This window comes from Hippoglossus stenolepis, chromosome 15 (assembly GCF_022539355.2).
Source record: "Hippoglossus stenolepis isolate QCI-W04-F060 chromosome 15, HSTE1.2, whole genome shotgun sequence".
In the NCBI taxonomy this organism is placed as follows: domain Eukaryota; kingdom Metazoa; phylum Chordata; class Actinopteri; order Pleuronectiformes; family Pleuronectidae; genus Hippoglossus; species Hippoglossus stenolepis.
The window spans coordinates 13524282-13541563 of record NC_061497.1 but is presented as its reverse complement, the minus strand read 5'-3'; the positions used below and the strand labels follow the sequence as shown (position 1 = coordinate 13541563).

The window sequence follows — 17282 nt, the reverse complement described above, 5'->3', positions numbered from 1 at the left end:
GTAATTACAACCCATCTAAACCAACTAAGGGCAGAACAAGTGAAACTTTACGAGCTGGAATCCACATAATTAGGGCCCGAGCACCGAACGGTGGGAGGCCCTATTGTATTTCGAAAGATTTGTATTTCCCTTTTGGGGCTTTTTCAGGGCCTAGACATGCTCAAATTGTTACCAAAGTTTGCAGGGAATTCAAAGCCCCAAAAAGTAATTGTATTCTGGAGTAATTTGAAATGAGCGTGGAAAAATGGCTCAACAGCGCCATCTAAGGAAAAGCCCCTCAGTTAGCTTTCACCGATCTTCACAAAAATCGTAGCCCAGGTGTATCATGACAAGACAAACAAAAAAGGTCAGAGGTGCAATGGGAAAAAAGCAACAGGAAGCCCGCCATTTTGACTTTAGTGGCCATATTGGCCATTTTCCACATTTTTACTTTGATGTACTTGTCCCAGGGCTTTCATCAGATCAACTTCATATGGAGATGCGTGTCATCACAACAAGATGGAGATGAAAACTACCTCAAAGATCGATTTTTCGTCACACGGTGTGACCGTGGCGTGGCGTCAAAGTTTGATTACACGCCATCAAAACACGAGGTTCTGTATCTCGGACATATTTGGTCGAATCGAGTCCAAACTAGACATGTAAGACAAAAGTCCCGGCCTGGTGACATCTACACAGAAATCTTGACTTAAAATCACAGCGCCACCTGCTGGCTACAGGAAGTGACATGTTTTTACTTTGATGAACTGCTCCTGGCTGTTTTACAAGTCATTGGATCATGGTCCGAATTGTGACATTTCCTCAAACCGTGTAAACATTGAGGTGCGGCGAAGGTTCATCCTTCGCCAAAGGAGACGATGTTGTCATAAGTCCAGTGTGCATTGTCCTATCACCGCCAAACTGATGTCTCATGATCAGAGACCAAGCCTGAACAGCTCTATGTGTCAATATTTCCTCAGTGTCATAGCGCCACCTACTGATTCGCCATGAAACAGGAAGTACTTTGTAAATCTACTCTGCATTATCCAACCGGCTCCGAACTACTGCCTATGATCACAATCCTGACCTGCACACATCCATATATTAATATTAGTTCAGGGTCATAGCGCCACCTACGTTACGTTACTTTACGTAACTTTGCGTAACTTTACGTAACTTTTCGTTACTTTCAGTTACTTTTGTACTTTTAGTTACTTTTTAGTTACTTTCGTACTTTTTGTTACTTTTGTACTTTTAGTTACTTTTTAGTTACTTTTGTACTTTTAGTTACTTGTTAGTTGCTTTCGTACTTTTAGTTACTTTCGTACTTTTAGTTACTTTTTCGTTACTTTCGTACTTTTAGTTACTTTTGTACTTTTAGTTACTTTTTAGTTACTTTTGTACTTTTAAGTTACTTTTGTACTTTTAGTTACATTTTAGTTACTTTTGTACTTTTAGTTACTTTTTAGTTACTTTTGTACTTTTAGTTACTTTTTAGTTACTTTTGTACTTTTAGTTACTTTTTAGTTACTTTCGTACTTTTAGTTACTTTTTAGTTCCTTTCGTACTTTTTGTTACTTTTGTACTTTTAGTTACTTTTTAGTTACTTTTGTACTTTTAGTTACTTTTTAGTTACTTTCGTACTTTTAGTTACTTTTTAGTGACTTTCGTTACTCAGTTACTTTTCGTTACTTTTCGTTACTTTATGTTACGTTACGTTATGTTACGTTACGTGACGTGACGTGACGTTACGTGACGTGACGTGACGTTACGTTACGTGACGTTACATTACATTACGTTACTTAGTTACTTTCCGTTACTTTTAGTTACTTTGCAGTTACTTTCGTCCTTTTAGTTACTTTTTAGTTACTTTTAGTTACGTTCCGTTACTCGTCCAGATCTTCACAGTCACAGCAGCATCCGTACTGGTAGATGTCACACTCACAGCAGAACATGGGATCATCTGGCTCCGGAGGCTTTAACTTCTCCCATTTCATTATGGCTTCCTGAAGTTCACAGGGCAACTTCGTTCTCTGGAGCGATGCACAAATGAACTACACCATTAAAACAAACTATTAGTGCAGGGAACATATCTATGGAAATGTACTGACAGAATCTATAACACAACAACACACACACACGATCTATAACTTTGAAAAAAGCACATATATACATACATATCAACATATATATAGGAGCAATTGTCGGAATTATAGAGGGTTTACTTTACATCTGAATTGGCAGCAATATTTCATGTATTTTTGTGGGTTTTTTCATAAAACCCACAAAAATCATATCCTGCCATTCACCTCCATGCAGATACTTTTAGTTTTGTGTTCCCAAGTGTCTGATGGTTTGACCTCCACCCTAATACAGTGGGGCTGATTAGATTTTAAGCTGAATTTAAGTGGTCAACACATGTGTGGTGTTCAAAACATTAAAGGTTCAGTGTGCAGGATTTAGTGACATCTAATCCTAAACTTAATCTTACACACTGGACCTTTAAATAACGTCCTGTTAAACATTCACCAGTGAGTAATCCAAACACCTCACTAGAACTACTTTCTACTTTAGAAATAGTCCTGTTGAAAACTGTTCACAGGCTGTTTGTTAAATATTTCTTTTAAAGGTTCAGTGAGTAAGATTTAGGTGAAGGGGATCTATTGGCAGAAATTGAATATAAAATAATCCTAGTGATGTTTTCACTAGATTGTACAAATTGTTGTTTTCTTTACTCTAGAATCGGCCCTTTATATTTAAATACTTTATATTTACATTGGGAGCAGGTCCTTTCTAAGAGAAAGAGAACCTATTCAGATGCAACATACAACTTCACCACTAGATGTCACTAAATCCTACACACTGAACCTTTAAAAGTAAAAGCTTGTTGTAATGTAGTGGAAGCATGAGCTGTCAAATCCAGAACCTTCTCTATGTATAGAAGTTGTCGTGTAGTAATGAAATCTTGAAGCTGTTCAATCAATCAATCAATTCAATTTTATTTGTATTGGCCATATTCACAAATCCCTATTGGTCTCATCGGGCTTAACAAGGTGCGACATCCTCTGTTCCCTCAACAAGAAAAAACGATCAACAGGGGAAAAAAACTAAGAATCCTCAGAGAGAGCCATATGTGAGGGATCCCTCTCCCAGGAAGAACAGAAGTTGTTGTGTTAATTATCATAACATTTGTCTCTTGATATTTTACAAACATTCGATTCATATATGTGGTCATTTCAATTAATTTATATAAGATGATCTAATCATCAGGAGTGCAGCTTTTAGATATTTCTCCTCAAGCTAATGTTTTTCGGGGGATACATTAACCTACAGTACCTGTTGATTAAAATGTCACTGCTCTGTCTCTGGCCCTTGTTTTGTCCATATACAATCACCAACAGTCAACTCAAGCTTCCGTGTTGCCACAACAAGAGCTGACAGAAAGACAAGTGAGATGTTCAAGCTGAAGCAGAATGAGAGAGTCCCCTAAATGGCTCGACTCCTTTACAGTGAGGGTCACAGGACACATTTATTGAGTAAACATCAACTCAATGTATATAAAGTATGAAAAGTAAACTTACTCTTATGCAGATTATATAACAAAACTCAAACATTATTACAGTTGCATTAAGGTAAAAGTACCATTTTACTGTTGTGATCACTCAGGTCAAGCTACTTTGAGCATTATGCTGTTGGACTCTTGAGACAAATAACAAATAACATTTTAGAGTAAGAAAACATGTATTTTTTATATAAAAAAATCCTGTAGTACTTGTAACTATATTAGCAAGTGCAAGGAGAAAGCTGCATGAAGTGGAATATCTGAAAATTGTACTTAATCATGGAATTTGAGTAAAGATACTTAGTTACTTTCTTCCATTCATTGTTTCTTCACAGGATCATTTCTGACTGGAGCGTATCCCAACATGCACTAAAAGACATTTAATTCTGTTTAAATGAACATGACACTTTTATTTTTTACTGAATGAAGAAACATTTATTTACAAAATAACCGAATAATTTCATTTCAAGAGATTTATAGTATCGTTACAAGTAAAAGGCTTAATCAGTTTATATATGATGTAACACATTTTTCCTCTTCATCCACCATCCATCCTCTATTCTTTTTTATAGTCCTCCTCGAGCTTCAGCTTCTCGGAGTTGTTTTTGAGGAAGGCTGGGTCATTGCTCACTTGTACCTTGTCAAAAAAGTTGAAATCTGCCACGTAGCGCCCGCCTGTGGTGCCGAACAGCACCGGCTTGAACTCGTAGCCCCAGAGGATCTCCTGGGGAACGTAGGAGGTGCGGCTCTGACACGTGGCTGCCGTCGACTCCATCGTGGCATTGAGGGTGACCAGCAGCTCAAACACTCGCGTGTGGAGGTTTTCTGCGTTCAGTCCTGCCAACGGACTGCGCTCGTCCAGAATGTGGTAGAAAGTAAGAGGGAGGATGAGGAAAGGGCACTCTCCACTGGAGTCCATGTTGAACTCAACAGCGGTCTGGTAGACCTGCGTCTTCTCACCTTCCTCTGTCACATTTGAGTGGAGGAGCTTTCCTGTCAGCTGACACTGGATCAGGAGGCTCTTCCTCATGTTGGCCACTCTCACCATCAGACACAGCTTTCCTTGGTGCTGGCAGATCACCGCCAACTGGCTGAACTTGATGGTCTCCGCTCGCTTCTTAGGCCGAGCCAGTTTGGCTAGAAAGGCGCCTGTGACGAAGATCTCAGCCAGGCCGGTGATGACGAGCTGAGCCACCAGAGTGAAGATGGCCAGGGGACATTCCTCCGAGATGTAACGATAACCATAGCCGATGGTGGTCTGTGATTCCAGCGAGAAGAGGAAGGCTCCGGTCATCGTCTTCACCATCACCACACAGGGCGTGTGGTTGGTTGCTAAATTCCCCTCCAGGTCTCCGTTCCCCATTCCAATGAAGTAGAAGATGACCCCAAAGATGAACCAAGTCATGACGAAGGTGGAGGCAAACAGAGTGATTTTGTAGCGCCACTTCATGTCCACCACAGTGGTCCAGATGTCGTGCAGGTAAAGCTTGACCATGCCCTCCACATTGTCAATCCGCACATTATTGTGGCCGTCCTTGTCCACAATCCTCCTCTGGACCGCTGCTGTCCTGTGGTTCATGTTGCTCTGGGTTGATTCAAAGTGATGGTGTCTTCTGAGGGTTTATTGTCGCATCGCCAAGGGAAGGACTGACAAAAGACCAGAAAACATATTATTTCATCTATAGCCTCATTATTTCTACGTAAAACATCCCAGCTATATTTATTTACACATTTAAAAAGTAATTGAAAGTATAATATGGTTACAAAACCCAAAAAATATTTTCTCTGGTGGTATCTAGTTTTTTTTTATTCAAATTTTTGAGCTAGAAATCTGTCTCGAAGGTTTTGTTCATAGTTTTGTTCATTTGTTTCTCAGCTCAGAATCACATTTAAACCACTTCTGAATGTGGCTTGGCTCTGATCACACGTCACCCTTTTACCCTTCCGACTTTCTTGAATCAATCTGGATACAATCTGGAAATACCAAAGCATGGATTTGGGCGGGCAGTCTGAACAAGGCCTCACATTTCTGCCTGTGCCTCAGTACAATGGAGGTGGATGGAATTTAATATGTGGCCCTGGCGTTTAACTTGTCTTTCCAGTTGCAGTGTCATGGTTACTCTGGATAAACCACAGGCCACACTGTGAACACCTTACTGTAAAACTTCCTTCTACCAGCAGAGTAAACTGTTCTCGCTGCGTCCTCTTGATGTGACGGTGACGCTTTCTGAAGGGTTTTCAAATGTAGATTTTAAATGCTGTGATCAGCACAAATGGGTCGAGACAGTGACACATATTGTGTGACCTGAACACATAAAACCAACAATCAGTGGCTACATACCACTACAGGTAAGTCAATGGTGAATGGACAGTTTTGTCAGCTTTCCATCATTAATACACTGGAGGAGCCGGCGATCCAACTCTCACTTTCTGGGTTGTGGACGACCCTCTCTACCTCCAGAGCCGCAGCAACAGAGATGAAAATACAGTCTAATCTCTTGTGCACTGAGAAGCCCAACGGGAGCAGCTGCATGGAAAAAGTCTGTGGACCTGTCAATCAAACTGCTCATCTAAAACACCCCAGCTGTGTTCTGCACTGGTACAACATGTCATGAGCAGTAAACTCTATGGAACAGCTCATCACTATTGGAAACAAACTTCTTGCTGAGAGTTAGAGGAGAAGATCAATAACACTCTCGTATGTGTCCTGGCTAAAAAGAAGTCCAGCACCTGTAATTAACACGTCTTACATCCTGTTGAACACCAGCTTTTTTCTTTGGGATTTTCATTTTCCACCATTTTCTTCTTTTCCTTTTCAGAAAAGAAGCATTTGATTGCAATCCCAGCTGATGTTGGGCAATAGGCGGGGCACACCTTCGTCATTGATATACTGTTTATCGACCTGGGGTATTGAAAACTGAAAAGACCCTCCCCTGCTCTGCCCTGAACCACAACCCTTTCTGAGACCTCCCTCCCTTAAAACTAACTTTGTACAGTCCTTGATACTTGTCATTGAAAAAAAATACTATCAGTAATCAAAGAATGTTTTTTTTTTTAGAGGTCCTGAAATGTTAATACGAGAGATTATTAAAGACAAAAAATCTAGTACGTTGAATTTGAAAAACAACCAGAGGGCAATTGCAAATTTTCACTGAATGGAAATGCTCCTGTAGAATATAAGCACTAAATAAATGTGAGTTTATTTGTTCTCAATTGTTCCCATAAGTTTAAAACATGGAAAAACTGGTATGTTCCTTTAAAGTTGATCAAGATTTGTCCTCTGAGTGTTCAACGCAAAACAAATATCGAATGAAAAAAACAACTATGTCTGCGTAGCATTGTGCCCTTACTGCTCACAGTTAAGTTGGAAGTTAACCTTGTAGTAAACCATTGCAGGAGCCTGTAGGACAACTGCTGTAACTTAAAATAATCATTGATCACTGGATAAATCTGACGCGTATTATACTCACATCCCGTCGTGCTGTCTGTAAAGCTGCAGGTGTCTGCGTTCAGTTGTCTCAGGGTCACACTCGATTCATCTGTAAGACGAAGCTGCCACAGAACACGGAGTTCAGTGTCTTCTTTCTCCTATTGTCCCGGGTTGTGAATGTGAACTTTGGCACAGTGGTAAAACAGAGATGAGACACAAAGCCGAGCTGTAAACTCTGATCCACATGGGGGCTGGCTTTTATTCCTCCGCCTCCTCCACCTGGACACAGGTAGGAGCAACAACGCGAACACTTGGAAGTTTGTTATGCTCCTTTTATGGTTGTTGTTGTTTGACACACACACCCAGATTTACTGCTGCCGCTGCCCAACACTTGGCTGAAGGGCATTTTCTTTTCTAGGGTCATTTTTTTTGGTGTCACTACAAATAAATGGTGGTCTGACTAAACTCCAGCCTGAAGAAGAAATGTGTGTGTGTATATACAGTATAGACGTGGGGCTTTTGGAATGTCTTTGCTTAACAGGACCAGCAGAAGTTGAAGTGAGAGAAGTCGATGGGAAGGTAGAAATGAAGGTTTTGAATGAGGCTGATGTTTCAGTCTATTTGCTGAATATGTATAAGATTAAATAGGTAGGAGCTGAAGGAAGCTGAAGAGCTGGAAGAGTAGGTTGTTTCTCATGATCATTGTCAGACTATTTAGCTGATCCTGCTACACAGCTAAACCTTTGTATTTTGTCTTGATGATGTTTTAGTTTCGAGTCACGAAGACATTAAAAGCTGGATATTTGGCAGCATTCTCAAATTTCTGGACCCATGATCGGGCCAATAAAAAGAGCTGGGAGCAGATTAACTGTCACTTAAAATGCAAAGAACATCTGAAGAGTGAATTGATGTGAATATTCCAAATAAGAATAGAATCAAGGTGCTGAGAGAAGATAGAGGGATGAATTTAAACTATTTAACTGTTATTACACAACAAACGTTCAATGTTTCGACCACTGCTCGTTTGACTCTATGACCTTGAATCACGCACCTTAGATTTATTATTAACCTTATTGTTATTATCCACATTCCTGAAGGCTAGGTGTGTGTGTGTGTGTGTGTGTGTGTTACTATTGTATAAGATTACCAGTTGATTTCCTTGTTCCTTCTTGTTATGAAAATTCAGAAAAACTGTGTTTACAATGACAGCAAAAAGCTGATAACACTGAGAGACAGAAGGAAAACGTTAGACTCTACATTCACATCATGCCTGAAAGACGGAACTACAAGGGAAGGAGAGTTTTTAAAAAAAACGTCCCACTTTCTCTTATTATATTAACCCCTGCAAGATATCTGACAGAGAGCAATAGACTATGGTGAATTCGATAAAGGTGCCCCTGTTTGGGGTAGTTTTGCTGCCTGGTGGGTGAAATAAAGGTACAAGCCTAGAAAACATTGACTATACAACCTGGACTTGTTTATTTAGTTGTTATTTAATCGATACATCGTCTTCTAATACTGAAAGAACAAGAGAAAGACGACAGAAGTGGATGTAAACAGATTTTACACAAGGTTCAGTTTACTCGTCACTGTTACTCAGCCTGTGAAAAAAGTTGCATAATATCTTAAGTGTCTCTGGAGCGAGCCTCCCGAAGTTATTCCAAAAAACTCTTGTCGCATTAGTATGAAACTTAATAATCAACTGTTTTCAAGCCAGCACATTTTCAAGCCAGCACAGGGATTATACAGAAAATGTCTTTGGGATTATGTGACATCAATTGTACTGAACTGCACAACATGTGATCCGTCATTTTCTCATGTGGACTGAAAGATAATACAGAAGTCCCTCATGACCCATCTCTCTGTTGTGAGGCCTCGCTCTTTAGATTTAAAAGGGTCATTTGTCTCCATCAAGGGAAGATGAGTAGACTTAATCATGATGAAGGAGCCCAACACCCCCTAGTGAACAAAACGCTGAATGCAGGCCTCTTTCTCTTTAAGGCCGATATTTATTCACTTCAAGTATTGATCCAGGTGTGTGGTTTCATTTCCTCATTTGAGTCAATAAAAATGATGATTTTGTCAAAGTATTACAAATTAGATCTAGAGTTTATACTTTGTTCACGAGTATTTAAGATATCACATAACATTCAAAATTTTTGGAATCTGCACCGACTCATAAATATCAGTCCCCAAAACAAGCCTGTTGTTTTTTTATCAAGACCCATAAGTTATTCTCCGCACCAAAATGTATTAGGTTCTTCCCCGACCCAACAGATTCGTGGTAATCTATCCTGGAGTTTCTGCGCAATCTTGCTAACCAACAACCAAACAAACGCAGATGAAAACAATCTCCTTGGTGACGATAGTAACTGACACAGATTGACCTCGTTATTTTTATTTACCAAAAAAATCGACATGTTCTCCTCCAGTATCCAGTGCTCTGGTATGTTAATAGTCATCAATGTCGCAGTTTTTGAGTTGTGGAACTATTCAGATACTGCACATGAAGCAGAAAGCACTTCAGCCTCAGCCTTAATGGCTTCTCAGTTTTCTGCTGCTGACCTTGGTTCATCAGACCCGACCCTGTAAACTGCGACATTTGCAAAGTTCTGTGACACAAGATACAAGTTACTGGTTTACAAACACTCAAATTGGACCCGAGAGAAAGAATTAGAATAATGACATGGTCATAATTGTTCCTAAGTGCCAAGACTTCAGTAAAACTGTTGGTCATGAGGTTCTCAAAATCAATACGGCCAATTCCGTGGAGGCTGTGAACGTTCACAGCTCATTTAATGAGAATACAGAAATAAGTTTACGAGACCCTTGGGGGGGAGATGTTTATCTAATGATGGAGCAAAACAGAAGATCTCACCAGGGGATGTCACCAACTGACCCTGCAACGGGCAGGGAGACGATACAATTAAAATGTCTCAACCTGTGTGAGCAGTAGGGGTGTGCGATAGTAGGAAAACATGCGATATCAATAACGTTGTTTAATATCGCGATGATGATGTCTTCCGATAAATAAACATAAACAGTCCCTGGCTATGGACGCAGAGACCACACACACACAGCTCCACAGCCGGGAGAAGGCACACAGCCTGGTCACAGTGCCACCAAGTCCGGGGCAGACACCAGGGAGCCATACACAGCTCCACTAAGATCACTTACAGTTTTAATGTGGGTCTTTTCTTATATGTTTGGACTGTGACATATTTTTTTTACAGTCTTTAGCAGCTCTGTCAATAATTTACTGCTTCTCTGTGTCTATCATTCGCGCTGTGCGTCAAACCAAACGGAGCGCTCCCCGCCACCTCCATACATTTACTAAGTTCATAAAGTCTGTTGTTTTTACCCAGACTGAGTTTACACATGTGCCCGATCACACTATTTGTTTGCGAGTGTGTGAGAGAGAGGACAAGAGCGAGCGAGCGGCTGATGAATGCGCTGCTCTGAAGAAAGATTTAACTCATTAATAAAAGAATCGATCATTACGTGAGAATAAGTGTTGATATTGTGGCGACAAACAAATCAACTTTTAAACTGTAGCAAGTCAGAGACGCCAGCGTCGCTCAGTCAAGTCTGTTTTCTGGTGGAAAAACCCGTCAATGACCTGAATGTCTTTCATTATCATCTAAAGCGGCGAAATACATTGACAAGCGGAGCGTGAATCCGTGGCGCATGGATCATCATTATCGATAATACTCGATAACGTGAGCTCGCACTTCGCTAAAACAACAATTAAGATATTATCGTAGACGATATATATCACACACCCCTAGTGAGCAGGTGTAAATGAATGAAGACGGGGTGCAGAGAGGTGAAGTCCTTCAGGTTACTGTGGTGGCGGGTTAGCAGTGGTGGCCTTCAGGATGCCTCGCAGCACCTTGTAGTTGTTGAGAGGCTGGTTTTCTTTGGGTGGGTAGCAGGGGCCGTGGTCTGTTGCGTAGGAATAAGGGAACCGCAGCACCCAAAGACTGTCGGAGGGCAACACTATCTCCGTCTTCTCTGGATGGAAAACTGGGCAGGGAGGGAGACCGGGCTGTACCTGAAAACACAATAATATAAGGATTAATGTGATATTTACATTAAAATAAATCTGTTAAAACTAAATTAATATTTTGCTACCAGATATGTGAATGAGTCTAACCTCACAGGGAACTCAGATATTACTAACCTTGAGAAACCACATTTAAATTCACTAGATCCAGATCCAGATTTTTATTTGTATCTAATATGCACCAAACACACTGTAGTAAATCAGGTATATTCAGTCCCCGAAATATACCTGTTCTTTTTCATCAAGATTCATGAATTATTCTATAAGGAATCAACGAAAATGTTGAAAAACATCCCATCTCTCAAAGTTTAATAAAAATGAAAAGAATTCTTCTATCCGCCCCAAAAATGTAATTGATTATTTCCTAACCCATAGTGAAACCTTCCATCAAGTTTTGAGGTAATCCATCTAGTAGTTTTTGCTAAATCCTGCTAATTAACAAACAAACATTGAAAAAAACACAACCTTCTTGGCAGAAGTAGAAAAAAGTATGTGTGTTATTTTTGTCTTGAAATGTAAATCGGATTTTCATTCTTTTGTTCTTGTCCACAGCGAAAACATCGTTCAAACATTCACAGTGTAGGTTGGAGAAAGTATGTGAAGCCTGAGGCTAATGACACGAACAGCAGCAAATTTGAGTCGGAGGTTTGCAAACCTGGAGTTAGATCAATGAAAGCAGATTAGAGGTTTGGAATAGAGCTGCGCTGACTTAAATAAAAACAACAACAACACAGAAACATTTGGATTTTGCTGTTCACAAGAAGCACAACACATGAAAACGGATCTCAGAGGAGGTGTGGATTTGCATGAAGCTGGGGCGGGTCACAAAGTCATCTCAAAGAGTTTAGATATTCATGTCCACAGTTTGAAAATGTCTATAAATAGGGATGATTTGTTTTACTGTGGCTAGTCTCCATAGAAATGAGCGCCCACCTAAGATGACTCCAAAAGCACAAAACACAAAGATCAGTGAGGTAAAACTGAGGCCCAGAGTTGTAGCTAAAGGCTTTAAGAGATGCTCGGAGCTGGACTGGTGTGTTTGGTTGTTTACCTGTGGGTTGAGTGTGACCTCCAGCGGAGCATCCGGCACCACAATAAAAAGGCGAGCCAGCTGGGCGTAGTGAGGCTTCAGGCCGCGGCCCTGGGAAGGCGAAGGGATGTACAACGGCATGTCTGTGTTGAGCACCCTGGTGGCGGGATCTTTGGCGCCCCCTGGCCCCAGCACCTTAACTATCTTATCAGGCCCGGAGCTAATGAAGCGTCTTCCCCTGCTGTCCTCATACTCAAACCCCACGAACGCTCGAGCCATATCATCCCTTCTGCGACTCCTACCCAGCCCTCCAGTGCTCCCTCGCTTTCCCACCAGGGTCTTGTTAGGGGCTGGCCACGAAGACGAGCCTCCATCCAAAGGCTCCGTCAGTCCCGTATCCTCCTCTGACCGGGAGCGAATGACCAAGTCCCACGGCAAGAGGAAGGAGGAGCCGGGGAGGAAGCCTGGCTGTTCCAGACCTGTGTGGCAGTTGTAGGACTTTGCTGTTCCCAGTTTGACCAGTGACCAGCTGGAGAACTTGGGTAGCAGACCCTTCGAGCAGCCAGAGTGCAACATACCAGGGAGGTACTCCACAGTGGAGGGCTGTCGGTCCACCAGGCTCGGCCTCTTCGGCTGAACTTGGGTTTCGGTTCCGTCTCCTTCACCAAAGGTACCCAGACTGTCCGTGGACTGGCCGAGACTGAGGGCCAGGCTGAGGCTGGTGTCTGCGGGCGTGTGACTCTGTGTAGTGCTCGGCTCCTTCAGCTTCTCAGCCTCACCAGACTCCGAGGCCTCACTTGGGAGCTGCTGAGGCTGGTTTGGGGCTGGGGCTGGGTCAGGAGTGCTGGGCTGGAATACTGGAAACTCGATCCTCTCCAGCTTCCCGCAGCATTTCTCTTCCAGAATCTATTCAGGAAGAGCGGAGTTAGAGAATACGAGTAACGAATATGTGAAAAAAAAACAACTAATATTTGAGATAGAGTTGTGCAATATAACAATATCTACTCTACTAGATATCTGTCAACTGTTTATAAGGTTACTATCGCTTTACAGGAAAGTTTCACTTTTTTTTAATCTTACATCTTTACATTGAAAGCATTCTTGGTCTCAGTTATTCGCCGTCTGCACTGGCCCCAGAGAGATCCCTTCTTAAATCAATTACAATATAAGTGACTGCAAACAAATCCTCAGGCCTGTTTCTGTTTAAGAATTCATGAGGCTTTGTCACACTGAGTAAGACAAATGAAGAGGGTATCTCCAAATGGTACAGTCTTCTCATTCCACAAAGCTTTTTCAATTTCCCTCCACTATGGCTCAGCAACAACCACTGTACGTAACAAAAAGAGAAATTGACACTAAAAGAACTGCAACTGATTTATTTGGCAAACTCAGACAGTTTAAACCAAATATTAACTACAGCTCAACTGAGGAAATAATTATTTTGCAAAAAACAAAGACTGTCCCCCTTCAATCAAACTGAAATCAGTTTCGGACGGGATCTTTTTGTGACCACAAATATAGAAGCAATGATTACAATGATGGATGAATAGATGATAAAAATGAAAAGAATGTGAAGCTATCTTTCAATCTCTCAATCCTGTTTACATAAACATTGTATGTTTATGAATGTATTACTTCTTTTAAATGCCTCTTATTTTTACTTCCCTCTTTGTTGCAGTAAAACAGCAAATTTCCAAGGATGTAGGACTAATAAAGGATTTTCTTATCTTATATTCATCAATAGAATTAAGTATCAACTCTGAAATGAACACACTTTCACAAAGAAAAAAAGGCCATTAACAATGAAATATTTCATCGAGTCAATTTGTTTACTGACAACTTCTCCAGGAAGCGCAGTGACAAAAACACCACAGTATTAGCACCATCAGAGCCGCGAGTGTGAAATGTGACAACCAGCTGAGAGAAGCTGCTCGGCCGTGGCCCTCAGACCCTCAGAGAGCACAGTGTGAATCCTCACCTGGAAGAAGTCATAATTGGCACCCTGGACGTCAAACGGATCCTCACGAGGAGCCTGTTTCCTGCCACAGTTGCAGGAGCTGGTGGAGCGCCCCCTGCTGTTGTGGTTCAGTATGGGGGGGTTGCGATCCATATCCGGCTTCTCTCCTGTAGAAATAAACATTAGATTTCAGTCATCTGATATTGTTTTTTATATAACACATAAAAAAACATTTTTGTGAATGGTTCAACTATCACACTCTGAGTTATCCAAGGTTTCACTCAGTGCGTTGTCGGAAGAAGTTGACTATTATTATAAACTACATTGGACAGCCCAGTGTGCAGATAAATAATTTATTCTATTATACACCCTGTATATCACCAGTTTCGGACCTCGTTAGCTCCAATGCTGTGTAGCAGAGGAAAGAAAAGTAGAGAGGCATGTTCACCTGGCTGAGGCAGTAGGTGGAACTTGTGAACACAGTGCTGGTCAGTCAGGCTTCGCTCCTCACACAGCTGGTGGCCGTTGCTCCAGAACTTGTAGCAGTCCTCATGAAGCTGCAGAGCGTAGCGCTGAAACGCCACGCCGCGAGCGTGCTGGCTGTACACCCGCAGAGCCTGTGCCAGCTGGTTTTTGTGCACTGTAGTGGTGTAATTATGGGGAAGGTTGGACTGGTAAGCGCTGTGAGCCAGTGGCAGGGCTTTCTGACACCTGTTCTCAGAAAACTTTGTGTCAGCTTCAAGAAAACCCTCCAAAACCTTCAGCTGGCTTTGTACTTTCGTAGCTAGTTCAGCCATTTCTTCGTCTGTGGTGGTAATAAGGACATGGTGGAGTCTGGAGGCCACCTGGACCCACTTGGAGTAGGTCGGCAGCTCAAAGTGCGAAGGCTGTGGGTTGCGACCAACACTGTCATCGAAGCCTTTCTTGGTCAGCACGAGCTCTACATGCTGCCAGAGGAACTCCTTCAAGCTACAGTCCACCAGCTGACCGCCCAACGGCGGGATGCCTGAGTCTGTGCTGCAGCTGGCCTGCCGAGCCGAACGTCGCATCTGCTGATAACGCCTCGGCCCTCTCACCACCGTGGTGGTGTCTTGCTCACACAAGATGCAGTTTGACCGCAGCTGAGCAAGCAATGTTCCCACGGGGTCCTCGTCCGTGGCTGGTATCACATACACAAATGCTTGGTTGGCGGGCACGGTGAACAAACAGTTGCTACTTTGGTTTGTGAGGACTCTGCTTTTACGGAAGATGCGATAAATCTGGTCCTCCAGTGCATGCTGCAGCCTCCTCCTGGGTGAGTGCTTTTTGGGTTTGTCTGGGTTTCCTCCAGACTCTGAACCATTGGCAGAAACCTTTGGAAAAACAAGGATGTGTCAATTAAACTCAGGATACAAACTTACATAAAAACACAATTAAACCTAAAACATACAGCACAATAATCCATCGGGTGATCCTATAGGGCAATGTTTAATTACTTTACAGTTTGCAGTGTATTACAATAATTCTCACTCGTTCCTCTGATGTATGCCGCCATTGACTCCCATTAAATTTGTTTTTAAAGTTTTTCGGGAATTTACGAGCGAACCGTTAGACAAAAATAGAATACTAATATATGTGCAATGCATTACTGCACACATAATAATGAAAAAGGAGACCTTCAGGGTTCCGTTCATCTGGAAGACGAAGAGCAGGCGCGGAGGGCAGGGCCGACAGTTCACCTTCCACTCCTTGGACACCGGACAATCTTTGATGGCAGCTCTGATCATAGGCAGCACCTTCTGTCGCAGGGCGTCCAGGGCTCGGAAGAAGCGGTCGTAGGTCACGTCGAAGGTCTGGTTGGGATGGACAAGCAGGAGGACGTGGCACACGGAGAACATGTAGAGCAGGTGGAGGCAGTGCTGCATCTCCAGGCCTTTCCAGAAGTCATGGGCGTCGGAGTGTCCGGCGCCGGCACTGAGAGTCTGACAGGCCCGCAGCAGCTGACGGCTGTCGCAGACGGAGGAGAGCAGCAGGTACAGCACCCGGTCCTCCTGGTTGTAGAAAGCCTGGATGTGGCTGTCCGCGGTGCCGCCGTCCTCCGGGCCGCCGAACAGCGCGAAGAGGTGTTTATCCGCCAGAGTGTTGACCAGAGACTCCTTCAGCGGCCCGGCCTGCATGTTGCTTTTACCGAAAATACCGACAACACACAAGCCTTCCTCCCGGTACAAAGCGTCCTCGACGATCTCTGACTGGAGCAGAGCCCCGATGCTCACAGGTTCAGCCATGTTGGCCTCTCTCATGTTGAGAAACAGACAGGGGAATAAAAACAACGACGCACCCACTTCCGGGTTCGTGACGCTAAAATGTCCGAGTAGAAGCAACAAATGCGTTCCGCTCGTGTGTTGGTTACATTATAACCATAGATTATAACATTGTAAACACTCAGTGGGGTTTCTATCGAATACATTGGACAACGACTTATTTCAGGGAAAATTAACAAGTCCACTCTGTAAAAAATATAGTAGTTGAGTATCATCAGCTTGAAAGTTAAATTGTATTGTTTTGTAATGTAGCATATTTACAGTATCAAATTAAAAAGTACTCACAACCGAATGACCAATGTGATTTATTATTATTTCTTTTTTTTTACTATTCATTTTACTGAGCAATTCATGTATAAGTATCATTTAACAGCTGTAACCGATGGAGCTAATCTTACATATTTTATAGACTGTTATGCACGGTGGCCCTGAAGTGCAAATCACAACAGCAAAATAGACCACACAACAACAAATCCCAACATACAAAAACACAATTGCAAAAGAAAGATAACACGACAACAAATCCCAACGCGTAGACAGTGTGCCCATCCAACCAGGGACGAGCCTCATTGATAGCAGGTTCTTACCTTTTCCGATAGAAGTGGATTTCATTGTGCTTTTTCATTTGTCGTTGTGTTTTCTAATTTGCTGTTTTGTTGTTGTTATGTTTTCTTATTTGCGGTTGTGTTTTGCCTTTATGTTTTCTAATTTGCTGTTCTGTTGTTGCTATGTGTTCTTCTTTGCTGTTGTGTTTTGTGATTGTGTGATCTTATTTGCTGTTTGTTGTTGTTGTTGTTGTTATGTGTATTTATTTGCTGTTGTGTTTGGTCATTGTGTTTTCTAATTTGCTGTTCTGTTGTTGCTATGTGTTCTTCTTTGCTGTTGTGTTTTGTGATTGTGTTTTCTTATTTGCTGTTCTGTTGTTGCTATGTGTTCTTCTTTGCTGTTGTGTTTTGTG

At 42.2% G+C, this 17282-nt stretch overlaps 2 protein-coding genes across 2 annotated transcripts; both read right to left on the bottom strand.

Annotated features, from left to right (window-relative positions):
- Window positions 1-2953: 2953 nt before the first annotated feature.
- kcnj15 (potassium inwardly rectifying channel subfamily J member 15) lies at window positions 2954-7212 on the bottom strand. Its single transcript, XM_035177880.2, has 2 exons — window positions 7012-7212; window positions 2954-5188 (listed from the first exon to the last, which is right to left on the bottom strand). Exon 2 carries the CDS (start codon window positions 5118-5120, stop codon window positions 4098-4100), a length of 1023 nt encoding a protein of 340 aa, XP_035033771.1. The 5' UTR covers window positions 5121-5188; window positions 7012-7212; the 3' UTR covers window positions 2954-4097.
- A 1236-nt stretch (window positions 7213-8448) lies between these two features.
- Window positions 8449-16369, bottom strand: smg8 (SMG8 nonsense mediated mRNA decay factor). The gene is made up of 5 exons (XM_035179106.2): window positions 15680-16369; window positions 14473-15376; window positions 14046-14191; window positions 12089-12973; window positions 8449-11025 (listed from the first exon to the last, which is right to left on the bottom strand). The coding sequence occupies exons 1-5, from the start codon at window positions 16301-16303 to the stop codon at window positions 10813-10815; spliced, it is 2772 nt and encodes a 923-aa protein (XP_035034997.1). The 5' UTR covers window positions 16304-16369; the 3' UTR covers window positions 8449-10812.
- Between the last annotated feature and the right edge of the window lie 913 nt (window positions 16370-17282).